The 27,582-nt window shown below is 46.5% G+C and overlaps 2 protein-coding genes across 4 annotated transcripts in view; both read right to left on the bottom strand.

Annotated features, from left to right (window-relative positions):
* Nucleotides 1–57: 57 nt before the first annotated feature.
* Nucleotides 58–27,582, bottom strand: part of LOC130371669 (uncharacterized) — a 201,418-nt gene continuing 173,893 nt past the window's right edge. The window contains exons 1-16 of one of the 3 annotated variants that reach the window (XM_056577522.1): nucleotides 10,272–10,436; nucleotides 9,853–9,910; nucleotides 9,506–9,535; nucleotides 8,792–8,968; nucleotides 8,032–8,183; nucleotides 7,005–7,094; nucleotides 6,233–6,302; nucleotides 5,273–5,325; nucleotides 3,650–3,752; nucleotides 3,396–3,431; nucleotides 3,048–3,224; nucleotides 2,291–2,442; nucleotides 2,103–2,192; nucleotides 1,746–1,793; nucleotides 1,204–1,276; nucleotides 58–344 (exon numbers count right to left, since the gene is read on the bottom strand). In XM_056577522.1, coding sequence (XP_056433497.1) covers nucleotides 73–344; nucleotides 1,204–1,276; nucleotides 1,746–1,793; nucleotides 2,103–2,192; nucleotides 2,291–2,442; nucleotides 3,048–3,224; nucleotides 3,396–3,431; nucleotides 3,650–3,752; nucleotides 5,273–5,325; nucleotides 6,233–6,302; nucleotides 7,005–7,094; nucleotides 8,032–8,183; nucleotides 8,792–8,968; nucleotides 9,506–9,535; nucleotides 9,853–9,910 — 1,581 coding nt within the window. In that variant the 5' untranslated portion in view covers nucleotides 10,272–10,436 and the 3' untranslated portion in view covers nucleotides 58–72. Of the gene's footprint in view, nucleotides 345–1,203; nucleotides 1,277–1,745; nucleotides 1,794–2,102; nucleotides 2,193–2,290; nucleotides 2,443–3,047; nucleotides 3,225–3,395; nucleotides 3,432–3,649; nucleotides 3,753–5,161; nucleotides 5,326–6,232; nucleotides 6,303–7,004; nucleotides 7,095–8,031; nucleotides 8,184–8,791; nucleotides 8,969–9,505; nucleotides 9,536–9,852; nucleotides 9,913–10,271; nucleotides 10,437–27,582 lie in introns of those variants that run through there. The other 2 variants (XM_056577521.1, XM_056577523.1) reach the window with 2 other exon arrangements.
* Nucleotides 15,259–22,063, bottom strand: LOC130371672 (cilia- and flagella-associated protein 251). Its single transcript, XM_056577526.1, has 6 exons — nucleotides 20,715–22,063; nucleotides 19,625–19,764; nucleotides 19,273–19,341; nucleotides 17,665–17,719; nucleotides 16,667–16,703; nucleotides 15,259–15,365 (listed from the first exon to the last, which is right to left on the bottom strand). Exons 1-6 carry the CDS (start codon nucleotides 21,709–21,711, stop codon nucleotides 15,344–15,346), a joined length of 1,320 nt encoding a protein of 439 aa, XP_056433501.1. The 5' UTR covers nucleotides 21,712–22,063; the 3' UTR covers nucleotides 15,259–15,343.

Genomic DNA, 27,582 nt, shown 5'->3' with positions numbered 1-27,582 from the left:
AACGGCTTGTGACAGCTAATCCCACTCACACCTGGTGGTATAATATGTCACCTTTAAAGGTTTTTTTGACACTCAAACGTAGTGGTGTGTGTGAAGTGGCGTTGAATCTATACGGTGTGCTATAAAACACACACACACACACACACACACACACACACACGCACACGCACACAGACCGACCAGCTTCTTGTCGATCTTGATTGGCTGTTTGAAGACGGTCCAGACCACGGCCTCGTTGCAGGTGGGCGTGGTCAGCGAGCCCATGTAGCGGTAGAAGGAGGAGCGGTCGACGTCCCCCAGCAGGTCGTCCAGAGACATGTCCTCGGTGACACTCGTGTTACTGCCTGGGGGCAGACAGGGGGCCATTGGGCCCCGTCAGAGACAGGTGGCCATTTGGCCCCGTCAGAGATAGGGGGCCATTGGGCCCCAGAGTACGCGGGGCCCCAGCAAAATGGGTTGACTGTCCCGCGTGAGTCACCAAACAAAGTTACTGACTAGTAGATCCACTGCACTATACGTGTGGTAATTTACGTGGTATATATGTGGTAATAATGTTGTGTATGTGTGATAATTATGTGGTTTATGTTTGGTAATATATGTGGCGTGTGTGTGTGTGGTAATTATGTGGTATATGTTTGGTAACATATTTGGTGTATGTGTGTTAATATATGTGATTTATTTGAGGTTATATTTGTGGTAATATATGTGGCATATGTGTGGTAATATATGTGGTGTATGTGTGTTAAGAATGTGGCATGTGTGTTCATTATAAGTGGTATAGTGTGTTATGTGTTAAATCCTTCATCTGTGCTGTATCCTCTTGTAGATTCTTGATTCCATATCGTGATGGAAGCAGTGGCTCTGACTTAAAGAATCACAGAATCAGAATCACAATGTGCTGTAGTTGTTCTATAATTGACCGCCAGTGTGAAAAGTAATTGCTTACCTCTGAATCATCATATCATCGTAAAAGTTCAGTTTAAATTATGTTGCACTGAAATAAGTTGATGGGGGTAAAAAGATACTGACATCACAGGGTTCATAGGGTCAAAGTTAGGGAGGTAAATGTCATAAGTCATAGTCGTTAGAAGTCTTGGGTACACAGTGACGCTCAGTAAATAACGAATCTTAGAGACATGTCATTAAGGAGCCAGGAGGCCATTTTGTGAAAGGATGCCTGCAGGTAGACAGCGTCCAACATACCGACGATCCCTACGGCCGGCAGGTAAGAGGTTAGCTTGGTCCAGTAGTTGGTAGGGGATGAGGTGCCTGAGGCCTGCATAGGTAGGGGTTAGACAGTGGTAAGAGAGATAGGTAGGGGTTAGACAGTGGATACAGAGATAGGTAGGGGTTAGACGGTGGTAAGAGAGATAGGTAGGGGTTAGACAGTGGATACAGAGATAGGTAGGGGTTAGACGGTGGTAAGAGAGATAGGTAGGGGTTAGACAGTGGATACAGAGATAGGTAGGGGTTAGACAGTGGATACAGAGATAGGTAGGGGTTAGACAGTGGTAAGAGAGGATAGGTAGGGGTTAGACAGTGGATACAGAGATAGGTAGGGGGAATGGTGGATACAGAGACAGGTAGGTTTTTAGGGGGATAAGAGAGAGAGATAGGTAGGGGTTAGAGAGTGGATACAGAGACAGGTAGGGGCTAGACAGTGGATACGGAGAGAGGTAGGGGTTAGACATTGTATACAGGTAGGGGTTAGACAGTATGGACAAAGCATTTGTTCTCAGACATACATGGTCACTTTCTGCCCCAGCATTTTTCCCCTTGCCTCCATCTGTGGCCTAAGATAAGGGAGAAAGTAGGAGCTGAACACATTTCATTTTCGAGCATATTGCAAAGACAACACGCAGACAGCCTCAGTCTAATGACGAGGTATTGAGTTTGAACTGTGATGCGTTCGAAATTAATTGTTGCCGTTTGGCGGTGACGTTACTCTCAGGGGTGCGCAGCACGTGAGAGCAGTTTAAACGGTGCACACGGACGGGGAGCTCAGCATTGTGGTTTCATGTCGGCTCACGCTGTTCCCGTACTATAAAGGTCATTTTAGGATCATATCCCGATGTCCCGGTATCTCAGTCAAGACCCTTCACCTCGATGAAGAACCCCAATACGGCCAGTCCGTCCTTGGTGGTCTTTGCTTCCTCAATGCTCAGATCCTTCCTCTTGTGCACAATGTGCATCTAAGCAGGAGACAAGAGAAGTTTAAGTGAAGGTCAGGAGTACAATGCAATTCAATAAACATAACGCAAAGGGTTCAAACCAGGGAAACAGCGCTTGCCTCCATGGGATACCTGACAGAGTTGACCATGTGCTCGGAGCCCTTGGGGTGGTCCGACTCATCCCCCCAGTGGAAGTGGAACTGCAGGGCGGAGTAGACGTGACCGAGACCCCCCCTGGACAACTCCACTCCATCGTTCAGCACAAACTTCACTGCCGGGGAGGGGAGGAAGAGTAGCAGGGGTCAGATGCCGTAATGACAGGCTAGGCCCGTACGTCTCTGGAGAAGAGCTTCTTGTTGTGAGGCCATGTCCGCACTAATGGATGGATTTAAAGGGCAGCTATTGTAGTTGGCACTCCCGAGTGGGTGAAATTTGAAAAAGGCCAGCCGCGTGTGGCAGCGTAGTAGGAAGAAACACGGGGGACAGATTGTGTTGGGAACCAGACTAAAGTGGTCTGTCTCCCACTCAAACCAGGAACATGTACAGGGTGGATGAACGGCCTCTAAAAGGTGTATATAAAGGTATGGCGTTCTGAAAATCTGCCTCTTCTGACATCACAAGTGGGCATGTCCACCTAGATGTGTTCTAGATAGATCAATCTCCCAGCCTACCCAGTGGACTAAAGCAAACGTTGCTCATCTATCCAGCACACATCTAGGTGGACACGCCTAGTGATGTCAGAAGAGGCCGATTTTCAGATTGGCTCGTAACAGCTGATCACACTCACACCTGGTGGTATAATATGTCACCTTTAAAAGAGAGGAGAGGTCCTACCAGTGTTTAGCCCCGTCGCGACACAGGTGGCTGCGGTCTCACCTGTGTGGCCGGTGTTGGTCACGTATTTCAAGGCCTTCTTGTCGTCAAAGTGTGTGAAGGTGAAGTCTTCCAGCGATGAGTTCTCCTTAACCTCTTTGGAATCGATGTCCACCGGGGACTGCTGCTTACCTCCACAAAAGGCCTCTGGCAGAGTGCTCCAGAGGTCTGGGCTGAAGTCTGAGCAGAGGATAACACGGTGGACAAGGCTTCTCTGCTACTAAGGCGTGTCGCATTCATTTGAGAGTACAAACATTGGTCCGTGTGTATTAGGTGAGAGACATGCAGTCGGTTAGTTGTTCCACATGAACTCATCAATGGTTTGAGGAGGTGTGGCGGTCTGTTACGTACGACAGTGACTGTCGTAGCACCACGCGTGTTCTTGTCCTAAGCAAACACACAAAAACACAAATGAGCAGTGGAAAAAACAGTGCTAACATTGCTGACATTGCTAACTAGCGGGCTATTTGAGATGCCATCTGGTCAGTTGGAATGAACATCGAGGGCGCCAGCAGCTTGACTTTTTGAATCTGCCTCCATGTGCGTGTGTGGAACAGCGTTTTTGCGGCGGGGGATCTGTTCGCTGAGATGATGACGTCCCTTACCGACCAAAGTGGCGGCCGGAGAGGCATAGACGTGGCGTCCATGAAGCTCCTGGATCGGCCTGTAGAGGTTGCTCAGGTGAGCCTTTGACGGAAAGAGTTTGATCTGGAAAGAGACAAGTTGGATGATCAGAAATGACCAAAAGGCTTCTGCTCCAGCCAGCCCTAGACTTCTAAAAGTGATTCTACTCTAGCTGCACCCGACTTCTAGAAGGGTTTCAACTCCAGCTGTACTAGACTTCTAGAAGGGTTACTACTCCAGCTGTACTAGACTTCTAGAAGGGTCACTACTCCAGCTGTACTAGACTTCTAGAAGTGTTTCTACCCTAGCTGCACTAGACTTCTAGAAGGGTCACTACTCCAGCTGTACTAGACTTCTAGAAGGGTTTCTACCCTAGCTGCACTAGACTTCAAGAAGGGCTTCAACTCTAGCCGGACTATGGAAGTCTCACTTTTGCTTAAAGTCATTTCTAACTGAATGTTCCATTTAATTATTCATTATAACTATTGTTAGTAGTAGTAGTAGTAGTTGTATTTTTACTCTCTTCTACGTTTCATTAGGCACGACACAGTTCTCGTATCTGGTCTGAACCCCCGTTTTTGGTTCCTAAAAGGCCTCTTCTGGACCGCACCTCTTCTAGTCAGGCATAACCCGGTGGATCTTGTTCAACCACCAACAGAGCATATCATTAATTGCTTGTGTTGAGTTGTTGTTGCTTGTATTATTATCAGGTTCTGTGCCAGAGAAACCAGTCCAGGGAATGCAAGGAACTGCGTGCACTGTCAAAGCACCAGGATCATGTGATGTGTGTTGTAGTATGTAGTGTCATGTTCTAATGATTGAACAATGAACCCTCTCTCTCTTGCTTCTTCTCCTTACTCTCTTTCTCTCTCTCGCTCTCACTCTCTCTCTCCGTCTCTCTCTCTCCATCTCTCTCTACCCCTCCCTCCCTCTCCCCCTCTCTCTCGCTTTCTCTCTCCGTCTCTCTCTCTCCGTCTCTCTCTCTCTCCGTCCCTCCCTACCTCCCTCTCTCCCCCTCCCCCCCACCCCTCTCTCTCTCTGTCTCTCTCTCGCTCTTTCTCTCTCCCTACCCTCTCTCTCTCCCTTTCTCTCTCCTTACCCTCTCTCTCTCCCTTTCTCTCTCTCTCTCGCTTTCTCTCTCTCTCTCTCTCTCCGTCTCTCTCTCCATCTCTCTCTCTCCCCCTCCCTCTCCCCCTCCCTCCCTCTCCCACTCTCTCTCTCTCTCTGTCTCTCTCCCTACCTCCCTCTCTCTCTCTCTCTCTCTTCAGTGCTCTCCCTCTCTCTCTCTCTCTCTCAGTCTCTCCACTCCTGCGATTTCCTTTCTGCTCTTCGTCTCTGCTCTGTCTCTCTCTTCCTCCTGTCCTCTCTCCGTCGTCCCTCCCTATCTCTCCTCTCTCTTCTCTCTCTCTCTCTCTCTCTCTCTCTCTCTCTCTCTCTCTCTCTCTCTCTCTCTCTCTCTCACTCTCCGTCTCTCTGTCTCTCTCTCTCTTCACCAGGTCAGTGTGCACCAGGATGGGCTCCTGGAAGACGGTCCAGATCACTGCCTCATGACAGCCGGGGGTGGTCAGGGAACCCATGTAGCGGTAGAACTTGGTGCGGTTCACCTCGCCAAGTAGGTCGCTGATGGAGAGGCTGTGGCTGACGTTCACCTCGGAATCTGAGAAACCAAACGAAGGAAGCCGTTGGTGGGGAGTCATCCAACTGTTCAAAATAGAATCCCCCTAAGTGTATGAACGCATGTATTGCGCTCAAAACCTTCCATCACACATGAAGCAAACGAAGCCAGAGAGACAAGCTGGTTACATTTACAATAGAAAGTCAATGAACTACTGTACCTCACATGACAAGCTGTGTATTAAGCTATGTATGTAATTAATAATCACATAATTACATTCGGCTATTTAATTATAGGTAATTACTAATTACCTATAATTAAATAGCCGTTACCACACCGGCTATGCTGAGCATGCTGCGTGTACCAGCAGGGCCAATTTACTGTCAAACACAATTCAGACCTGCAGTTAATCATTGCCAAAGTCAGGACGAGGAAGCAGGAAACTAAATGCAACCTAATAAAATGAATGGATTTCATCTTAAACCTCAGAGTCACTCTGGGTCAGAGTCATCAATGTGGGCAGGCTGCCATTGATTCAACCCTGTGACTCAATGGGGAGTCAACCCTGAATCACTAAAAGTGTCAAGGTTTCCCTGTATTCACTGTCTAACCCCTACCTACTCCTTAATGACATGTCCCTGTATTCACTGTCTAACCCCTACCGGCTCCTTAATGACCCATATCTCCATTCACTGTAGGTTGCTTTTGGTAAAAACAACTATGCTATACTTAATTGTAAATAGGCTGAGTTCTGTTTGGTTCCTGAGAGTAAAATGAGGGTTTTGGTCTAGGTCCGTCTAGATGGGTCTAGGCGTGTCTAGGTGGGTCTAGGTATGTTTAGGCGGGTCTATGCGTGTCTAAGTGAGTCTAGGCGGGTCTAGGCGTGTCTAGGTGGGTCTAGGCAGGTCTAGGCGGGCCAAGTTGGGCCAGAATGATGGAGGACAGAGACCTGCAGAGGTGATGTTTCCCAGGTAGGATGTGAGATCTTGCCAAGGTTTCTGCGGGCCCTCTTCTGTGGCCTGCGAAGACAACATGAAACACACCTCATCTCCTCCTCAACATAAAGTGTGTCCTGCCAAACCCTTTCTGTTCACTGCCCCTTTTCTCGACCCTAATAGTAGCCCATGCTAAGTAACAAATGTAATGTTCCTAAAAATAATATCATTGGAAAGGCTAAATCATTGCTGTACAATCAAGCAAAGACAATACAAAAAAAGAATGCTAAATCTTCAACACCTCCCGGGAGTGTTGGGAAAGGAAGGAAAATGGAAACGCCAGCTGTGGCTTAAGCTACTTGTGACTTGAATTGCTTGTGACTTGAGCTACTTGTCCTCGGTAGATCCTCTGATGGAGGCTTCGACGTCTTCCTGTCTTATTTTCCGGAACCCAGGACGCGCACCGTCACAAGGGGAACCCGACGCTGGGGAACCCGACGCTGGGGAACCCGACGCTGGGTAACCCGACGCTGGGGAACCCGACGCTGGGGAACCCGACGCTGGGTAACCCGACGCTGGGTAACCCGACGCTGGGGAACCCGACGCTGGGGAACCCGACGCTGGGGAACCCGACGCTGGGGAACCCGACGCTGGGGAACCCGACGCTGGGGAACCCGACGCTGGGTAACCCGACGCTGGGTAACCCGACGCTGGGGAACCCGACGCTGGGTAACCCGACGCTGGGTAACGTGACGCCGTAGAAACGGCAGAGCAGTCTAAACGTACGCTAATGAAGAAGGCGAGCACGGTGAAGCCTGTGGGGTCCATCAGGGCCTGGCTTTGGTTCAGACCTTTCTTCTGGCACACAATGTGCATCTGGCAGGAACAGGAAAGACAAACTTTAAACACCATCTTCGGGTTAACTACAGGGTTTATTCACACAATGAATGCACTGATCTCCGTTGGGAATGGATTTGACTTTAACCACCAAAGTCTTGCTTATTAAACACTTGCCTATTAAACTATTGCTAAACACTTGATATAATATCAGTATTTAGTAGGGGGTAGTTGTAGTGAGTCCAAAGTCTAATGGGGAAAAGCACCAATAATATTATGGCCAACGCCTCCCTCTTTCCATGCTGAGGCGAGCATGTAGAACACAATATGCAGCATGTTTTTTAGCATTTACCACAAAGCTTGTAGTACACATTGTATCTCGCCTGCAGCATGTAGCATGCAGCGTGTTGTCACAGTGCTATTACAGGAAGAGAGTAATGCCTTTCATGCGACCATAATATGAGGGGATGGGGGTGAACAGAGCAAAATATACTCAAATGAAAACCCTTGTCTAGTGCCGCTGTGCAGGGACTGTTCACTGCTGCTTTGCAAATGACACAATCAATGGGTTGTTATGAATTTAACACTATTCTCTGATAAAATAATCAGGGATGTGATATAACTGTTCTGATCATTGTTCAGTTTCCTTTAAATAGGTGTCATCTAAATAAAGCTAAGTCAAAAATTGTGCAATCTTTTTTTTATAGCTACATAATTCTCGCCTTAAAACATCTGATTTGTTTGAAGAGAAGCTCTAAATAGGTGATCATGGCAGGTCCATGAGGAGCACTTGGTACCTATCTAGCTCTCCTTCGATCATACATAGTGGAATTAGCTCTGCATCCTGAGCCAAGTCTCTTATTCTTATTGGTTAATCTGGGGTTGGACGTAGCATGAGGTCCCATGAGGAAGGTACCACTAGCAGCTAATCAGTTGTGGTTGCAGCTAGCTAGCGTGATGCATGCAGCAGGCTCACCTCCATGGGGTAGCGACGGTAGTTCAGCATGTGTTCGGAGCCGGGGTGGAGCTCGGTGTCACCCCAGTGGAGATGGAACTGCATAACCTCATAGGTGTGGTTCAACCCCCCGCCGCTGACCTCCAGATGCCCCGGCACCACCTTGCCCTTCACTGACGGAGCGGAGGGAACCAACACCATCAGCCTGGGTGGTTCACAGGTTGCTCCCTCCCTCCCTTGCCGGTGGTCGTACCCAGGTTAGGTTAGTCACTCTACAACCCGTTCCGTGTAGAGATAAATAAGTGAAAGAAGTGGTTCTCCAACTTCTTCTACTAGTGTACCCCTTCTAAGATTATTTTTTGCAAAATAAATACAATTAACATAAATAATGCATGAATGTTCTATTTGGCAGTGTAAAAATTAACAATTTAGAGAGAAACATGGGCCTGTGCTTCATGCAACTGCTCCTTTCTCCTCTCAAAGCACAACGCCAGACGAGGGTCAGAGCATGTAGAGGTGAATCCCTTTCCAATATAAACCTCCTGAAACTGGCGACATTGAGGTGTTTCTGGATGTGGTTTATTTTTTCACGGATTCTCCTTTCTCCTTTTTGTCAGATTTACGTTTCAACCACTCATCCATTTTCTCGCTTTTCTTTTGTCTCATACCCCCTGCAGTACCCCTACAGTACCCCTAGAGGCATGAGTACCCCCATTTGAGAACCACTGAGTTAAAGCATCAAGGTGAGTTAAAGGCCGCGCCAGGGAGACGGCGCCCTCACCTGTGTGCCCGTTGTTGACCAGCACGTCCAGAGCGTGTTGGGCGGTGAAGTTGGTGAAGGTGAAGTCGTGGAGCTCTGGGTCGGTGACTGCGCTGCTGCTGGCGATGTTGATGGGGGACTGCCTGTGGCCCCCACAGTAGGTCCCCGCCAATTCGGGCCACTTTGTTGGCGTGTGATCTGAACGGACCAGGAGGAGGAGGCGCTGCTTTGAGTTTTACTCCACTTTCGTTTACTGCTGAATGTTTTTAGTTTCTTTAAAAGCTGAACCGTCCCGCCTGCTATCTTCTGATACGATAAAGGAGGTTAACTATCTTTGTTAGAGACAGGGAATGGGTTTACCTAGCAATTATTAATTCTTGTCACTTTCGCTTTGGATTAATGCTAAATGCACCAAATGTAAATGTAAATTAAACCGCTTTATACTGGTGTTGTGAAAAAGTGTGTGAGAAACTTTGACGCATTTGATGTTCACTGTTGGACCGGTTTGGGTATATTACAAATGTGGTCCAACTTCTCATCGCTCAACATGTAAAAACAGATTGATGATCGTTGATCTGGTTTTAGCTTTAGAGTGTCTTTCTGGTGTTGGGCTACACAATGCCTTGATCTCAACAGTACCCCCACAAATTGTTATTTAATAGGCTAATCAGATAATCTATGAACCGATTCAGAGTGTGCAGTCCTGTTTGAATGTAAATATCAATGACATCTCACCACAGCCAGTGTAGCACCAGTCATCAGCCGCTGCAAAACACAAAGAGGAACTCCTCAGACGAGAAATAACAGCACAAACTGTGAAGATGTGAATGGCATCTTCACTGTGTTAACATGTTTTAAAAGATTCACGTGTTCCTGTCCGGAACACGTGACTCGACTGTTGTGGTATTGTTTTTAAGTAAAAATAAGTTTTTACCAACAACATTGTGCGTCGAGGAAACTCTTTTTCACACAAACAAACTCTCACTGCAGTACCCCTAACTATGTTCAAATCCCACTTCTCGTGGCGCACCAGCACAGACAGAAACACACAGAGAAGGAAAACCCTACGGTCTGGGACTCACTAGAGGCATAGGTCATTGTGGCCGTGCACACGCACAGTGCAAGGATGAAGAGAGACATCTAGAGGTGAGAATAACAGGGAAGGGATAAATACATGATATCACTGAATATGACTGATGTACTCATCTATTATGTTGATATGATTTGTTGGATGCACATTAGTTTCTCTTGGATTGACATAATGGCCTATGGTCTATTATGGAAGAAAATATTCTGTAGTATAGGAAGTTGCTTAATAAACATTTCAATTTGAGTATGTATTAAGCTACCTATCATCAACCTTCATCAGGTCTAAGGAAATCTCATTTTCCAACCATTGCATTTAAAAAGGTTTTTTTTTTACCCAAATTTTCCAACGTTTTTCAAAATGCATTTCTAACTGATATGGTAACTGAGGCCTCTCCTAGAAACCGCGTCTTACCGTATAACTCAGAGTTGGGGTTTCGTGGATGTCGTGGAGAAGCCGATAGAAGTAATGAGTTTCTCGGGCAGGAGAAAGAAGAGTCACATTCTACGGAGGGAGAGGAGAGGTCTGTGTTCTGTTCAGAATACCAGGTGGACAACACTACCGATAAAGACGGGGGATGGGGAGGAGGCTGGACAGGTAGTGTGTGGGCGGGGGGGGTCATAGGAGGGAGGTGTGTGTGTGTTCGGGGGGGGGGGGGGTATGGTAGAAACTTGTGTGTGGGGGTGCAGGGAGGAAGATGTGTGTGTGTGTGTCGGGGCGGGGGGGGGTATAGGAGGTAGGTGTGTGTGTGTGGGAGGGGGGGTTTTGGGAGGGAGATGTGTGTGTGGGGGGGTCATCTTGTGTCATTGTGTATACAACAAAATCATCACAACAGTGGCAAGACAGAACAAGCTGTCAGTCATAATACAGGCGGCTCCGCTTCGCACCACGCGATGCCAAATGTCTCTCTCCCACCGGAAAGAGGGCAAGAGACCTGCCTGGGCTAGCACGTACTCGGGAATTGAAATGACAGGTCTCCGGTCCAATCGGGACGCTGTACCCGAGCCGGACCTTCCACCCGGTTTCCAGTTAAATGCCCGAATTGAGTTAATGTTTTGGAAAATAAAGGCTGACCTCTGCAGTGGAAAAGATCCCAGCCAGGCTTCAGACAACGCCGTGGTCTGAGTTGGTGATAAAATAATCATTGGCAAAAAGGAGTTGGAGATGAGAGTTAGCCTTCCCACACTCGCATAGTATAGAAAGTCTTGGGAACACCAAGACCTTGTACAGTGAGAGAGAGGCGTACTGTTATCAGACTGGACTATGGCGCCTAAATCTCATCCCTCTTCCTCTTCCATGAACTTTTTGTCTCCTCCAAACATTTGAATCTATCAATCTATAATATGGCCAATTATCATGTCATATAAATAATAATATTTTCCACAATGTCCTTAATGTCTTAATTTCGAATAAAAAATTATTTAATGACAGTAGTAGTGTGCGTGTGTGCGTGCGTGTGTGTGTGTGTGTGTGTGTGTGTGTGTGTGTGTGTGTGTGTGTGTGTGTGTGTGTGTGTGTGTGTGTGTGTGTGTGTGTGTGTGTGTGTGTGTGTGTGTGTGTAGCTTTAATGGCCGTCAACATGAAGGCACTGAGGGTGTTGTAATCCTAAACACTGGAAGAACAAGGATGAGTCTGTTGACCATCAACACAAGCATTCATCTGTCCCATCCCCGTTCACGGCGCAGTACGTAGAAAGTGTACAAAATACTGAGTGGGAGGACTGGTGTGTGTTGTCAGCCTTAGAAAATGAGTTCCTAGGATTATAAGGATTATAAGAATGCTGTTCTTGTGGATTATATTGACGTCTGACACTCTGAATCGATTAAATGTCCCTAATTTCATCTGCGTCGTTCATATATACAGTCAAAACATTTAAATTCAAATAATAATTATCAAACATTTAAATGCATCTGAATTGAAAAGGACATTCAAATCAAACTAATTTCTTCCTATTTAGTGTATTTTAACTGTAACGTCTCTCCTCTCTCCTCTACTCTTCTACACCTCATCCCCTCGTATTCATCTCCTCATCCCCTCCTCTCCATTCCCTCCTCCTTTCAACATATCAATTAACCGAACCAGCGACCTAGTGGCTTACGTTCGAGGAGACCAACGACTTCACTGTATTCATGACGTCGCGTCACCAGATGATGACCCTATGCGTTGCTTAAAAATTACAGATTGGTCGATTAATGATATCAAGACAATGTTCCGCCAGGTTTAAGATTAGGTCTGGCCGATTGGTGATTTGGTTAAAAATTAGGAGGCTGTTGGAAATGAACGTTAACGCGCACGTTGACGCGCACACACACTCATAATCACCGACGGTCGAGTATTCTTTATTAAAAACGTCAGTTTTGGTCGGCCCCGAGACATGGATCGATATTATACAGAGACGGGTGGGGTGGGGGGGGAGAGAGCGAGAGAGAGAGAGTCTAAATGAGGGAAGAGGACTCCCAGTTCACTGTTAAACCGCACTTTAGAGAGAGAGAGAGAGAGAGAGAGAGAGAGAGAGAGAGAGAGAGAGAGAGAGAGAGAGAGAGAGAGAGAGAGAGAGAGAGAGAGAGAGAGAGAGAGAGAGAGAGAGAGAGAGAGAGAGAGAGAGAGAGAGAGAGAGAGAGAGAGAGAGAGAGAGAGAGAGATCTCGATCTCGAGATCTCTTGGCCAAGCAAGAAGTGTTGGAGAAGAAATGGACATTCATTCACCGCGACTGCAGCCCGGGCACAGCGGGCACCGTGACAGCGGCTAGGGAACCGCTGGCACCGTGACCGCGACCCCCCGTTGTGTAGGGCTACGCGACCACGACCAAGGATCAATACTTGTCAATACTGTCTTCCCGTGTGCTGTCGCAAGCCAAGGTGGGCGAGGCCACGAATACTATCACCAATTTACGCCAGTTGGAGAGGCTTTTCTAATCCGCCCGTTTATGCGTCTCTTTTCTTTCATTTGCTAATGCAGGCAATCGAGATAGAAGAACGTTTTCACGTTTTCACGTACGATAAGTCAACTCCGAGTGACCCATCGTAGGCCCTATTTCATAGAGAAGGGTCCATCTGCACTGCAGGCTTGGGCGTTTCCGTCATGACACAAGAGCGCCCTTTAGGCGTTCCTGGTAGCGTTTCATCGACCAATCACGAGGTGTTTCGAAAGGCATACTGGGTTTCGCAAGGCATACTGCGAAGCACAGTCGCAAGGCATACTATGCTTCCTTCCTTGATGGCAATTGTACCTCTCTCATTAGATTTAACAATCATGGAGCCCCCACTTGGCTAACGTTAGTTCTATGCTACCCGTACTTTAATAGATCTAGATAGTTTGAAAAAATCGAACAAGGCCTAGGGAAGGTTCCGGATGCTGACAGCCGTGCGAAGAAGAAGGGGTTCGGTGTTAACGGTGCAAGTTAGGCCGGTTTATAGCAGAGTTTCCGTTGATATTACCGGTCATTGACCGGAAAAAGTCCTAAATGTCCCCGGTCAGAATGACCAATGGAAATAATTCTCTGCACAATTTGAAATGTGTTTAAATATGCTACAGTGGGTCATTTGTTTAGCCAATTCATTATAAACAATGAGGGTTTTGATTGACCCGACTCTTTGATCGAGCGTTTGTGTTTTTTTTGTTTTTGTTATCATTGCTTTATTTGCCTAATCTGAGGAGAAATCAATGCCATAAACAGAAATATTATGTTAGGGATAATGTATAGAACGCCGGTCATTATCGAGAAAATAAGCCCCGACAGGGCGGACAGGACACCGACGCGCAGCGGAGGTGTCTTGCTTCGCCGAATCGCCATGAAGGGGCTTATTTTACGATAAGCATTCATAGTGTTGATCAGCAGAGAAATAGTCCGCCCAAGACATTGACGTCGTCGCTTAGCAACCGACAGCGCTTGGGTTGATACATATCCCGCTTATTACATTGACAAGTTACCGGACTACGTGCGGAGTGATACCAAAGGCAAAAAGTCCTTTTGTTTACCTTGACAGTGGTCATTATTCATCCGTTGACAATGAATTATCAAAAAATAATTGACCGCCGGAAGTTGTGAAGTGCCCATGCAAGTGAACGGAACGTTGAAAAGACCCGTGTAATAAAGGCCTTTATTACACGGGTCTTCTCAATGCCGTGGAACGCTCCGTTCACTTTCATGAGAAGTAGTCCGGTAACTTGTCAACCCCAGCGTCTTCGGTTGCTAAGCGACGTCAACTTCTTTGGCGGACTATTTCACTGCTGATCAACACTACGAATGCTGGTAACAAATAATTGTAAAAAGACACACCATGTGAAGTTATTTTCCAAAAAGATTTGAAAAGCTTTGGAAGTTTATTTACAACACTATTTAAATGGTTTCGGAGTAGTACACTTTGACATTTTAATACAGTTCAGCGAGAAAGGCGACGAAGAATAAGAAGGGGGCGTTCCAGTCTGCAAACGGGAACACCCACCACACGAGACCGCCCATTTGTGTCTGCAGTGGGATGATATTGATTTCATAAGGAACATGATTAAACGGTTTCTCATGGAATGACACCTTTAATGTTATTTATTAATGTAGACCTATTCATTTATTTGTTTTGTATTATTAATATCGGCCATGTTTTGGTTGTTTTGAAGAAGTATAAAATAAATAGAAATGTGAATGTCGGGCTGAACCCACGTCTCGTCTAACACCTGACGTCGTCACATCATTACGTCATGAGGGCCCAGGGAGGGAGGACGTTATCGTTAACGCCGGCGGCGCCACAACCACGAGACGTTGGCTTTTTGAGACTATGATCTGATTGTGATCCAGAAACATACACTCAAACTCAAAGCTCACACCTGGCCACGGTCGCACGCACATACACGCGAACACACACACGCGAACACACACACACACACACACACACACACACACACACACACACACACACACACACACACACACACACACACACACACACACACACACACGGGGGCGCGCCGGGAGATAATGACATATTGTGACTCAATGTATCTGATAATCATCAGTCTTTTGCACGCCTCTTCCAGAGAACAGGTACTTTTTAATGGCATCCATTGAAAGAATGTTTGACAGGTTTCAGGTTTAAAAGTGCAGGCTCGTGACACTTTATTGACCCCTCTCCTGTGCATCGGCTTGTCTCCTATCCCATGATGAGTTACAGATCTGTGATTAACGGGAGCGGCAGAACACCGACTTCACTCCTCACTGAGCACCAAGAAAAAACTACAATCCAAACACCGTCCACATTTTCTCTCAGTTTTTCTTAAGAAAACAGTCTCGTTGTTAGAAACAGCATATGTTGTGTGTGGGTTAAAAAATAACAAATTCAAGTCGTCTCTGCGCCCCGCTGATTGTTCTTCTCGTTGACGTCAGGCTTTTCTGACGAGCGGAACAGGCCACCTGTTGATCTGAGAGGAGCGTCTCAGCTCTGCGTTCCTGATCCGTCCACGCGGGGGCGCCAAAGACAGCCAGGACGGGCTCTTCAGAACAACGACGAGATGGTCCTGTTAAGAGAGCACATAAGTCGATATTATTATTACAAATACTCGACAACGATACGATATGAACCATGCAAGTAGAAAGACATCAACATGTGTTTGCTCCCATTAATAGGGCTTTCATCCACAAACATAGAAAATATGATCCCAGTGACGCAAATCTCCCACCACTGCATGTGTCGGTTACGTCAGAAGACCCCCGCCTCTCTGACCCCCTGATAAACCGTAAGCTATTACTGACATCAATGTTTGGATAGCATCGACTTTCCTACAGCCTTGCCCAGATAAGAACGGAGTCCTAGCAAAGGGAATACAATGCAATGCAGCCACTGTGTTGAGATCTTTGTCAGACGATCAAAACTCAAACATAATCTTGGTTTTGGTTTTGAGAATTCGCTGAATGCACGTTTTAGGAACATCACTGAGGTCACCTTGTGTCTTCCTTCCCGACACTGGCTCCGTCCCGCTCCACTTTAGAATTGATTTGATGTTTTACTTGACTACCTTGAATCTGCTTCTAAGTTCTGTTCCTGCAACGCCTGTCTCCCTGGCTCTTCTCCTGTTGTCAGGGAACCTTTAAGGCTTCTTTCAGCACTGACTCGGACGCAGGAACCCAATGAGCAGCAGTGGGCTTATCAAGGGGTTCAGAACGTACCTTATTAGACTTGCTATAGTTTAAGAACGTTTTTCAACCTTTATTTCGTTCTATTCCTTCCCTGCTCTGATTTGATCTATCATGTTTATTATTTTATTGCAGTCATTGACTGCGTGTTGTATTCTTGTTTCTCCCAATTTTATTTTCTAAAGCTTAGGCCTTACCTTCCTATTTGGTTATTTAAATTGTTAAAGACATTTTGATTTGATAAGATAGAAGATATGACGATCCAAGATGTCTATTGTACCCCATGACTTTAAACAGTCAGGACAGCCCAAGGTCAAGTCCTGACTACATTCTGGGATATTGGCTGGTTCTGCCTACTGGATTACAAGGAGATTTATAAATAGAGAGTCAAGGCCAGACAGCTCCCAGTGTCCACCAGTAGAAGGCTAGGGATGTACTGGGCAGTTCCCAGTGTCCACCAGTAGAAGGCTAGGGATGTACTGGGCAGTTCCCAGTGTCCACCAGTAGAAGGCTGGGGATGGCCATCATGTTTCATATACAGCACCAACAACCACTCACCTGTCATTAATTCCTTTGTATATCATATGCGATATATAGGTGTATATATATGGCATATATGTATAGATATATATATGTGTGTACATTACATATGTTTGTTGTTTCAGAGAACAGAATAATGACTTACTGGTAGAAGGAACCAGAGATCTCATCGATGAGTCCACCTGAAAGAGAGGAGGGGTCAGGGTTCTACTGGTATGTTCTATATTCTGCTGGTATGTTCTATGTTCTGCTGGTATGTTCTATGTTCTGCTGGCAGGTTCTATATTCTGCTGGTATGTTCTATGTTCTGCTGGCAGGTTCTATGTTCTGCTGGTAGGCCCTATGTGTTTTGTTCTGCTGGTATAGGTTCTATGTTCTGCTGGTATGTTCTATGCCATTGGTTCTCAAAGTGCGGCCTGCAGAAACATTCCTGGCGGCCCGCAATGACATACAAATGTAAGTAAAAAAAATATATATATATATATATATTTTTTTTTTATTTATTATTATATCAATATTAATTTTAACCAAAATAAATAAATATAAAGAAAAAAGTCGACTCTTTCTAGCTTTCAATTAAATCCTGTTACATTTGTTAGTTTTAATCCGACTGTACATGTTCTGCTGGTATGTTCTATGTTCTGCTGGTAGGTTCTATGTTCTGCTGGTATGTTCTATGTTCTGCTGGTTTGTTTTATGTTCTGCTGGTATGTTCTATGTTCTGCTGGTATTTTCTATGTTCTGCAGGTAGGTTCTATGTTCTGCTGGTATGTTCTATGTTCTGCTGGTATTTTCTATGTTCTGCAGGTAGGTTCTATGTTCTGCTGGTTTGTTTTATGTTCTGCTGGTATGTTCTATGTTCTGCTGGTATGTTCTATGTTCTGCTGGTAGGTTATGTTCTGCTGGTTTGTTTTATGTTCTGCTGGTATGTTCTATGTTCTGCTGGTATGTTCTATGTTCTGCTGGTAGGTTCTATGTTCTATGTCCTGCTGGTATGTTCTATGTTCTGCAGGTATGTTCGATGTTCTGCTGGTAGGTTCTATGTTCTATGTTCTGCTGGTATGTTCTATGTTCTGCTGCTATGTTCTAAGTTCAGCCTATCTGTTCTATCTGTGGTGGTGGCTGCAGGGCTGCGGGCGTTACCTGGTGTGCAGATGGTTTCACAGACCAGTGGACAGACTGGACAGTACACACATCCCTGGAAAACACATGACAGTCAGGATCACAGAGGCCACCACCTGCCCGTAGCTCATGAACACAAATAATAAAACCTCTGTCTAAAGGTACAACCCATTCTCACGGAAATACGTCACACTGTCACGTCATTTGATCTATTAATTCGTGATCTGGGACACATCATTTCAATTTTTCCGTGCCAGAAAGCACGAATTTCTAACAATATGACAATTTTTGACCACCTGTTTCTACTTTCACCTTTGATTCTCAGAAATTGTGACAATTCACGGATATATTTAATGCAGGTGCGCTGCTCTGTCGGCAAACCGCGACGGAAAAAAAGGTAGCTGCTTCATCTCTTCTTTTTAGAATGAGTTTGAAATTTGTGCTTTTGGCATGAAAAAATTGAAATTGCGTGTCCCAGATCACGAATGAATAGATTAAATGACGTGACGTGACAGTGTCGCGTATTTCTGTGAGACCGCGTTGAAAGGCATCAGCCTGCGTGGGGAAATACCCTCAATAGCTGCAGTAGGGAAGTTACTTAGAGCCGGTATGAATATCAAATACGGACATTAAGGAGCAGGTAAGGGTTAGGGCTTATCAGTGCGTCCACAATCTCTCTTACGACTGTCAACTGTTATTCATTTAGAGAAAACACGAATATCATAATTTGGCCAGTTACTGCCAACAGGACTGTGAGCGATCCAATATGCTCTGAACGCAGGGGAATGTGAGGGTTAAGCTTCTTACTGTAATTCTCATTTAATAATAATAATAATAATAATAATAAATTGTATTTATAATGCACTTTATATTCAAGAATCTCAAAGTGCTTCAGAGAAAAAAAAATACCAAAAAAACTATTAAAAAGGGGGAACCTCAAAGAAAGTTTAGCTAAATGCTCTTTTAAAGAGATGGGTTTTGAGGTTCCGTTTAAAAAGAGCTGTAGTCTGTGGAGCCCTCAGGTGGTCAGGGAGGGCGTTCCATAGTCTAGGGGCAGCAGCAGAAAAGGCCCGATCACCCATGGTGCACAGCTTTGTATGTCGGGTTTGGAGGGTGTGAGTGGATCCTGAACGGAGTGTACGTGAGTTTGTCGGTGGGGTGAGGAGTTCCTGAAGGTAGAGGGGGGCAAGTCCGTGAAGGCACTGGTGGGTGAGGAGGGAGACCTTGTACTCAATTCTGAGTGAGACAGGGAGCCAGTGCAGTGATTTCAGGATGGGGGTGATGTGGTCATGCTTGCGCACCCTCATCAGGACCCTGGCAGCACTGTTTTGAATGTATTGGAGCCTCTGGATGCTCTTGCCAGGGATCCCAATGAGGAGTGCATTGCAGTAGTCCAACCTGGACTACTAATATACAACATAGTCACGGGTTACACAAGCTAGAAAAGGGGTTTGCTACTTTAATGCCTACAGGTTGGACTGTTGGACAATGTAATGGTTTGAACCCAGAAGCTTTTAACTGGGATCTCCTTAAACGTCTCTCTCTCCTGAACCTTTCACAGGAGGACCTGTTGAGGGCTCCTTGCTAGTTATCGCTGGTGGTTAACGGTTCCCCAGGTCCTGTACGTACAGCGCAGTGTTGGCAGTGTTCTGAAGCGTCTCCTTCTTCACAAGGACAGCTCTCACAGCCGTCACAGTGCTGAAGGGGGAAGGGAACACATCATTACAACACACTTCCTCTCACTGTGTCGTTCTTTACAGTGTCAAGTTGTACACAATGAGTTTTGAGGAATGTACACCAACATATAAGTACTAGGGTACTAGGGAGTTGGATGCCTGCTTACAGTGAACACCACACTCAGAATTTAGTCAATGAACATGATGAACTCTACAGTACAGTCAATACTACTTCAATAGTACTTCAGAGTTCACCAGAAAGCCGTGGGTGAGCGCTAAGCTACAAAGACGGCAAGTCACGTGACCTGGCACACGGAGCAGACGTTGCAGACGGATCCTGGCAGGAAGTGAGCTGCGTCCGCCACAGCCTCCTCTTCCTCTTCCTCTTCCTCAGCGCTAGAGTCTTCGTCGTCTGACTCTTCACCGGCCAGCTCCTCGTCTTCAGCTGCAGACAACAGGAAGTGTTTTCAGAGGGGGGTCATGGTGGATCACAGAGTTTTTTCCATTCATCACATCATCATGCTGACACGCCTCATATCTGATTCATGTCGTTAACCAAATCATGACCGGGGGTTTGGCGATATGTGGGAAGCTCATAGAGCAACGATCTGGAGATGACATGTAACTCATCTCATCTCATTCACTGAGTGCTGCCTCTGTGCTACCACAGCGCTCCACACGCTGCTACAGGTTTGAACCTTGTGCAGACTGAGCACCATAACAAACAGGTGTCTCAGAAGGCTTCCTAGGTTAGCCACAAATTCCAGCTCATCTGAATGATTGCCGGTTGCAGCTGGCTATGTCGTGGTTCATTCTGCGGAATCTCCTGAGAAACAGACCACAAAGTGGGGCTGTTTAGTGGAACACCAGGCGCTGGCCTTCTGTCCGCTACAACTAGTCCACTATAATTAATCTCTGTTAAGACTTCAAACCATCAGACGCCGGACCAGATGTTTGTTTCTAGCTCAGATGTAACTCTATGCTCGGGAATCTTGTACCTCTGAAAGCACAATGTATTGACAGCAGACAGAAATAGTTAAACTGCTGAGCTGGACGGCTATTTAAAGGACCCTCCTGCATTCCTCAGTGTGCAGCCCCCACGCTATTCTCACCAGCGGCTTCGGGGGCGTGGCCACGGAGGGCGTGGCCACAGGGGGCGTGGCCCAGCGGGCTGGAGGAGTCACATGCACACACCCGCCAAATTATTTTATCGACCACCCTGAATCAAATTAAGTTGCGGTCTAAATTTGGTGTAAACTCTACGCACTGCTCTGCGAGCTACTGCCCCTTCCTAACCCTTCTGTTCACACCCCTGGGCACCGAACGGCCGCTACTCAGACACTCCACTGTCTTGTGGACCGTGGGATCATCTAGAGTCACGGAGTCACACGATACCTTCAGACGCTTCCTCAACCGCTTCCTCCGGCTCTTCCACTGCTTCGTCTTCATCAGCTGATTCAGAATCATCCTCTCCCTCGTCTTCTTCCAAAGATTCGGCCTCCTCTTCAGCCTCCTCCTCTCCATGAGTAGAATCTTCCTCATCTTCCTCTTCCTCCTCGTCCTTCTCCTCTTCATCTTCCTCCTCGTTCTCCTCTTCATCTTCCTCCTCATCCTCCTCCTCCTCCACCTTCTCCCCTTCATCTTCCTCTTCCCCCTCTTCATCTTCCTCCTCGTTCTCCTCCTCTACCTCTTCTTCTTCATCTTCTTCCTCCTCCTCCTCATCTTCCTCCTCCTTCTCCTCCTCTACCACCTCTTCTTCATCTTCCTCTTCCTCCTCTTCATCTTCTTCCTCCTCCTCCTTCTCCTCCTCCGCCTCCTCCTCCTCTTCTTCTTCCTCCTTCTCCTCCTCCGCCTCCTCTACATCTTCATCTTCCTCCTCCTCCTCCTCCTCCTCCTCATTAGAATCAGACTCCTCTTCGTCATCCTCTTCTTCATCTACCTCATCATCACCATCCTCCTCTTCATCAGAAGAATCAGCTTCTTCCTCAGCTTCTGCGTCTCCTTCAGTAGAGTCAGCCTCCTCTTCCTCCTCCTCCTCCTCTTCCTGCTCGTCTTCTTCCTCGGCCTCCTCCTCGCCAGAATCAGCAGATTCCTCCTCAGCATCCTCGGTAGAATCCATCACGGCTTCTCCATCCTCTTCCTCCTCATCCTCCTCTTCGGCCTCTGCTCCCTCATCACCGTCGTCCTCGTCCGCTCCTCCTTCCTCTTCCTCCTGCTCGACGGCTCCTGCTCCTGTCTCGGCGGCGATCTCCTCCTCCACCTCCGCCGCCCGTACTTCCTGTCCGTGGGCCTCCGGTACTTCCTGTGAGGCGGCCTTTGTGCTCTTCCCCTGTAGCGGGCAGAGCAGCGCCACCAGTACCACCGCGAGCAACCAGCCTCTCATGAGGGCCATACTGGGTCTGAGGGTCTCTCTGGGGTCCTGGGGGAAGAGAGGATAGGGTCCGGGATCTCTGTGGCTCTCCGCTGATCTCTGTGGATCTCCGCTGATCCCTGTGGATCTGAGGTGGTCTCTCTGTTGCTCTGGCCGTCACCAGAGGGGAGGATGTGGTAAGGGTGAGGGTGGATCCTGTGCTTCACCTTGGATGTCCTTGATCTGTGGGGTCGTCTCTCTGCGATCCTGGGAGAGGAGAAGAACTTCACCAGCAGGTCTACAGCTTCAAGGGTCTGACGACGAGAGACCGAGAGAAGAGGTCTGCCTTGTTTCTACCCCCTGCACACAACACAGGACAGACTGGTCTGGGGGAGAGGGGCTGACGGCTGGGCGAGGGGTGTGTGTGTGTGTGTGTGTGTGTGTGTGTGTGTGTGTGTGTGTGTGTGTGTGTGTGTGTGTGTGTGTGTGTGTGTGTGTGTGTGTGTGAGTGACAGAGGCACATGCCTGCCAACAAATGCTGCAGCCATGCCCTTAACCCTGGGCGAGCAAGGGGTTGAGAGAGAGAGAGAGAGAGAGAGAGAGAGAGAGAGAGAGAGAGAGTGAAAGTGGGGGAGTGGCTTGAGAGAGAGATAGAGAGAGGGAGAGTACAGAAGTGATTAGTATTTATAATATACAGCATACTTTTGCATTAAAGGTCACTTAAGCTTTAATAAAAGTTCAAGATTTCACCTTGAACACAAGGGCTGAAGTGTGTGTGTGTGTGTGTGTGTGTGTGTGTGTGTGTGTGTGTGTGTGTGTGTGTTTGTGTGTGTGTGTGTGTGTGTGTGTGTGTGTGTGTGTGTGTGTGGATGCATGTGTATTATGAGCATGTGTTAGTGCACGTGGTCTCTCCTAAGTGTGATAATGGTACATCATGGCTTTAAACTGGGAGGCTAAACACAGACTAAACTGGGAGGGGTGCAACCTTACACACTGCATCTTTAATGTGTTGCCCACACAACAAAATCTACTCGGTTAAGTTATTATCCCTCTTCACTCTTTTGTGTGTGTGTGTGTGTGTGCGTGCATGTGTGTGTGTGCGCACATGGTGTTGCATGCACGTGGTGTCTTCTGAGTGACATAATGTTACATAATGGTGTAATTATGTTGTTGTGTATAGTAGACACAGTATTCTACATGGTGTGTGTGTGTGTGTGTGTGTGTGTGTGTGTGTGTGTGTGCGTGCGTGTCTGTGTGTGTGTGCAAACCTGCAAAGTCATCATGAGTGATGACATCACATACTGTACATGTAAATGAATAGACTTAATAAGTGCACACTCTCTCTCTCTCTCTATGGCCGTCCGGCTATTAAAAGTCCACTGTGACCTTCACCGGAATTGTGTTCCAGTGAAACTCTGCACCGAGCTACACTTTCCACACAATCAACCCCCTAACAGACACACGCACACGGACGCAGCCACGCACACGCACGCAAAGAATCAGGCCATCGAGTCTCACCCAAACCATAGCATATGGGAGCATGTTTGGCCTAATACCTCAACTGAAATCAATGTCGTTATTTGAAGTAAAGCAAAACGATTCAATATGATTCAACCTCAAAAGTGATTCAATATGATTCACCCTCAATTAAAATTAGGTAATTCAGTACAGCATGGACGTTTTTATCTAGCCATGCCCTGCCTAAACTACCTTTGTGAATAAGGAAAATAGCTCCTATTTAGACCAGACGGTGTGGAAAACGAAAGCATTTTGAAAGAGGGCGTGAATGTCAAAATTTGAGATGAGGTGTTTGAGCAAACCTTTTACTGAATTGCTCAAGCAGTGATGCTATGGAAAATGGCAATCGGAATACTGAATCATCTTATGACTCAGATGACAACCATCTTATTGCGATGTTCTATAGCCTGCAATACAATCATTGATTTGAATAGTTAACAATGTAGTGCTGTTGTTTGGATTGGCCGACAGGTGGAAGCAGCGTCGATACTACGCCTCGACACAGTGGGGTGCTCGTCAACAGAAAGTTTCATTTGTTAAAATATTACATGCAGGTACACAAAACATGTTTTTAAACCACCCAGACTTCAGCCCTCCATTTTAGACTCTCCTCCAAGCCCACATGGTTTGAGTGATATTTCTCGGGAAATTAATTGTGGAACAGCAGAACACATTTCCATCAAACATCTCGATGCTTCGGACGTCACTCTAGTGTCTTATACAAGTGTAAAAATGTTTAAAGTTAAAATGTGAATTACTTGTTGGCATATTAGTGTTGCAGTCTCTTATTACTCGTCTTATTCGGCCATAAGTGTGACCAGGCCATGATAAACTCATGTACATCTGAATTTGAATCTAGGCTGCTAACCATTGATGCCCTGGCCCTCTTCTCTCACAGAACCACAGCCTGGCCCCTGGGAGAAAAGCAGAGGGCCCGGGGCCCATTCTCAGGGCAAACATAGAGCTGGCTAAAGCACACCCAAATTGGTAAACTTTCCAAATACCATCTTTAGAGTTCTGTAATATTCAGTTGAATATCTTTAGGTTGCAAATCTAAAACCACATGGTGCTTTTTGAACAAAGTAGGGCTATTCCCAAATCTCGCCCTGTGTGGGTTTAATTTAGTTTGAATGTCCCCAAGTATGGGATGTTAACCAACAATGTACGACTTATTCAGGAAACTTAAGACAGCGGAGACCCCGGAATAAACACCCCTCCATTGACTTTTCAACCCACAACCCCCGGTGTAATGAGATACACACGCGCCTCGCCTTCCTCACAGCTGGGTGCACCGGGTGTAGATGTAAATAGCTGAGTAATGTAATGTAATAAGGCTGGGTCACTGATAAAGATTCTGTCGTGGACTAGAGACAATAATGATCATCACCAGAACTGGACTATAATGATCGTAGCTGGACAATAATGATCATAACTAGACATTAATGGTCATAACTTGACATTTGCATATCCTGAAGAAAATGCTTTGATTGCTGTAACTAAGCTTAGACATACGTTAAGTAAAGTTACATGGTGTAAGACATATTCAAATAAAGAAAATAAAGAAATATCGAGCTGACGTTAATGAAACGGTTCACACAGTGTGTGTAAGTGTAGGTAGCTAAATATTTACAAGAGTAAATTAAAAAAATGCGGAACTAAAAACAAATTGGGTATTGAGGTCAATGAACAAATGTGTTTCCATGACTACTGTTGTGGGTGTAAAGCTGCAACCACATACAAAATTTAATTTTGTTTTTTGTAAACAAACAATGTTCCGCGTCGGGGTTGGAACACGTTGTACAGCCGTCCGTGCATCAGGGAGTTTACAGACGTCTGTACATCGGGGGACAGCCGTACAGGGGAGAGACATACATCAGGACATGAGGAAAGGGGATCTTAAAGGTCAGAACGAGCAGCCGTGGCCCCTGGGGGGGGGGCAGGTCTCCTTTCAAAACCAAGTTGACAGAAATAAAATACCGTACTTTGCAAAAACGAGCTTGTAGCTGATCACCTGCTGGCCAGGGGTCTGGCCCATCGTGGCGGGGCTCACACCGTCACCAGCGGGCCCACTGAGTGGCAGGTGAGCCAGGAGTCGCTACCTCACATCAACCTCTCCTCACCGGGACCACAGCGGACGCATCGATCCCTGGTGAAAATGCAAGTAGAGTAAGGAAGCATTCATGTCTCTCCCTCTCCCTCTCCCTCTTTCTCCCTTTCCCTCTCCCTCTCCCTCTCTCTCTCTCTCTCTCTCTCTCTCTCTCTCTCTCTATGGCCGTCCGTTTATTAAAAGTCCACAGTGACCTTAACAGAACTGTATTTGAGTGACACTCTGCACGACCTGCGCTTTCTACACAATTGAACCCTAGCAAACAAACACACACACACACACACTCACACGCACAGACAGACAGACAGACAGACAGACAGACAGACAGACAGACAGACAGACAGACAGACAGACAGACAGACAGACAGACAGACAGACAGACAGACAGACAGACAGACGGACACACAAAGAATGACAGACAGACACACAAAGAATGACAGACAGACAGACAAAGAATGACAGACAGACAGACAGACAGAATGACAGACAAAGAATGACAGACAGACAGCACAGACAGACAGACAGACAGACAGACAGACAGACAGACAGACAGACAGACAGACAGACAGACAGACAGACAGACAGACAGACAGACAGACAGACAGACAGAGAATAAGGCCTTGGTACCTAGGAACAGGTAATTTTGGGGTCTGTCTGTGTTATTTTAAAGTAAAACGAAACAATGAAAGCAAATAATTTTTTGTCTGAGCTGAATCTCAATTCAACCATAAAGGATAATAATAAACATAGTCAATACCGGATAGACGTGTTTCCATTTCAAGTCGTGAATGACCTTTATCAATATGTAAAATAGCTCTATCAGGGTGGACGATGTGGACAATTTCAGGATTTGGACAGTAAAAAAGGTCAATTAAAATGATATTTATTTCAAACCTGGTCGTGAACGGCTCTAAATCTATGATTTCTGCGAGGAAATTATACAATTTGAACAGGATTCCAATTCTCAATAGCCTGGAATACAACCAATGCCCTGACTTTAAACAATGTACTGCTGTTGTCTATTTTGGCCACCAGATGGCGGTCAGCCTCGTCAACAGGAAGTCTATTGTGGAGTAAAACGTTGGAACAACAACAAACGTTCACATCAGACGATTTTTTGTAAGGCTATTCTCTCAACGAACATTTTCCTTCTTCCATATTAATAATTTAACGTTTACATGAGTGCGTTATAATCCGTTGGGTGCTGGTTGGTAATATCGGTTATAAAAAATGAACTGTGAGTTCCAGACTGATGCCATTGGCTAATTGGTATAGTGACGTCATGCTGGCTGTAACTAAACAGACTGGTATTCAAATTTATATTCAAACCCCAAAAACGACCAATAAAAGAAAAGAAGGTTTGAAATAAATGCTTAAAGTTAGAATGTATGCAGTGAATGTGTACGCGTGTAAGCCTTTTGAGCTTAAACGTGCACGTGTTTAAGTGTGAGTATGTGTTTGAGTGCGATTGTGTATGTGTGTAAATGTGAGTATGTGTGCGAGTATGATTGTGTACGTGTGTAAGTGTGCATATGTGTGTGAGTGACATTGTGCACGTGTGTAAGTGTGAGTACATGTGTGTGAGTGCAATTGTGTACGTTGTAAGTGTAAGTACGTGTGTGTGAGAGTGTAGCTGTACACCGCATAGTGCTGAGCCACTAAGCGAGCGACTCAAACAGAACAGAACGTGCAGGTCGATGAGAGGACGTGTTCCAGCTGCTGTTTACTACGATGACGGCCGAACGCGCGCACACTCACCACTGAACGTGTGTTTCTTGAGGAATTAATTAGTATGTGGCATGCCCAGAGTGTCTGAGCTCGGCGTCCGTCCGGCCGTACGGACAGAACGGAGACATGGAGGGAAGGAGAGCAGGGAGGTCAGAGCGGGGAGCAGCAGTTGGGCCCCCCCCCGGTCTGCATGACAACACCAGGCGGACGGGATCGAACCCCCGTACTCCTCACACTATTCACCTGATACCCGAGGGTCCGCTCGGCATGGGCTGACCACAGCTGCACGGTCAATATGTCCAAGATGTACAATATGTAGAAGAAGAGTAGGTAGAAGCTGCACAGGTATTGGAGGAGAAGCAGAGGAGTAAGTGGAGCAGTTAGTGGAGGAGGAGCAGAGGAGTAAGTGGAGGAGGAGCAGAGGAGTAAGTGGAGCAGTTAGTGGAGGAGGAGCAGAGGAGTAAGTGGAGCAGTGAGTGGAGGAGGAGCAGAGGAGTAAGTGGAGCAGTTAGTGGAGGAGGAGCAGAGGAGTAAGTGGAGCAGTTAGTGGAGGAGGAGCA

Source organism: Gadus chalcogrammus, chromosome 18 (assembly GCF_026213295.1).
Source record: "Gadus chalcogrammus isolate NIFS_2021 chromosome 18, NIFS_Gcha_1.0, whole genome shotgun sequence".
Classification (NCBI taxonomy): Eukaryota; Metazoa; Chordata; class Actinopteri; order Gadiformes; family Gadidae; genus Gadus; species Gadus chalcogrammus.
Note: the sequence above shows the minus strand (reverse complement) of the source record. Positions and strands in the feature narration are given on the sequence as shown.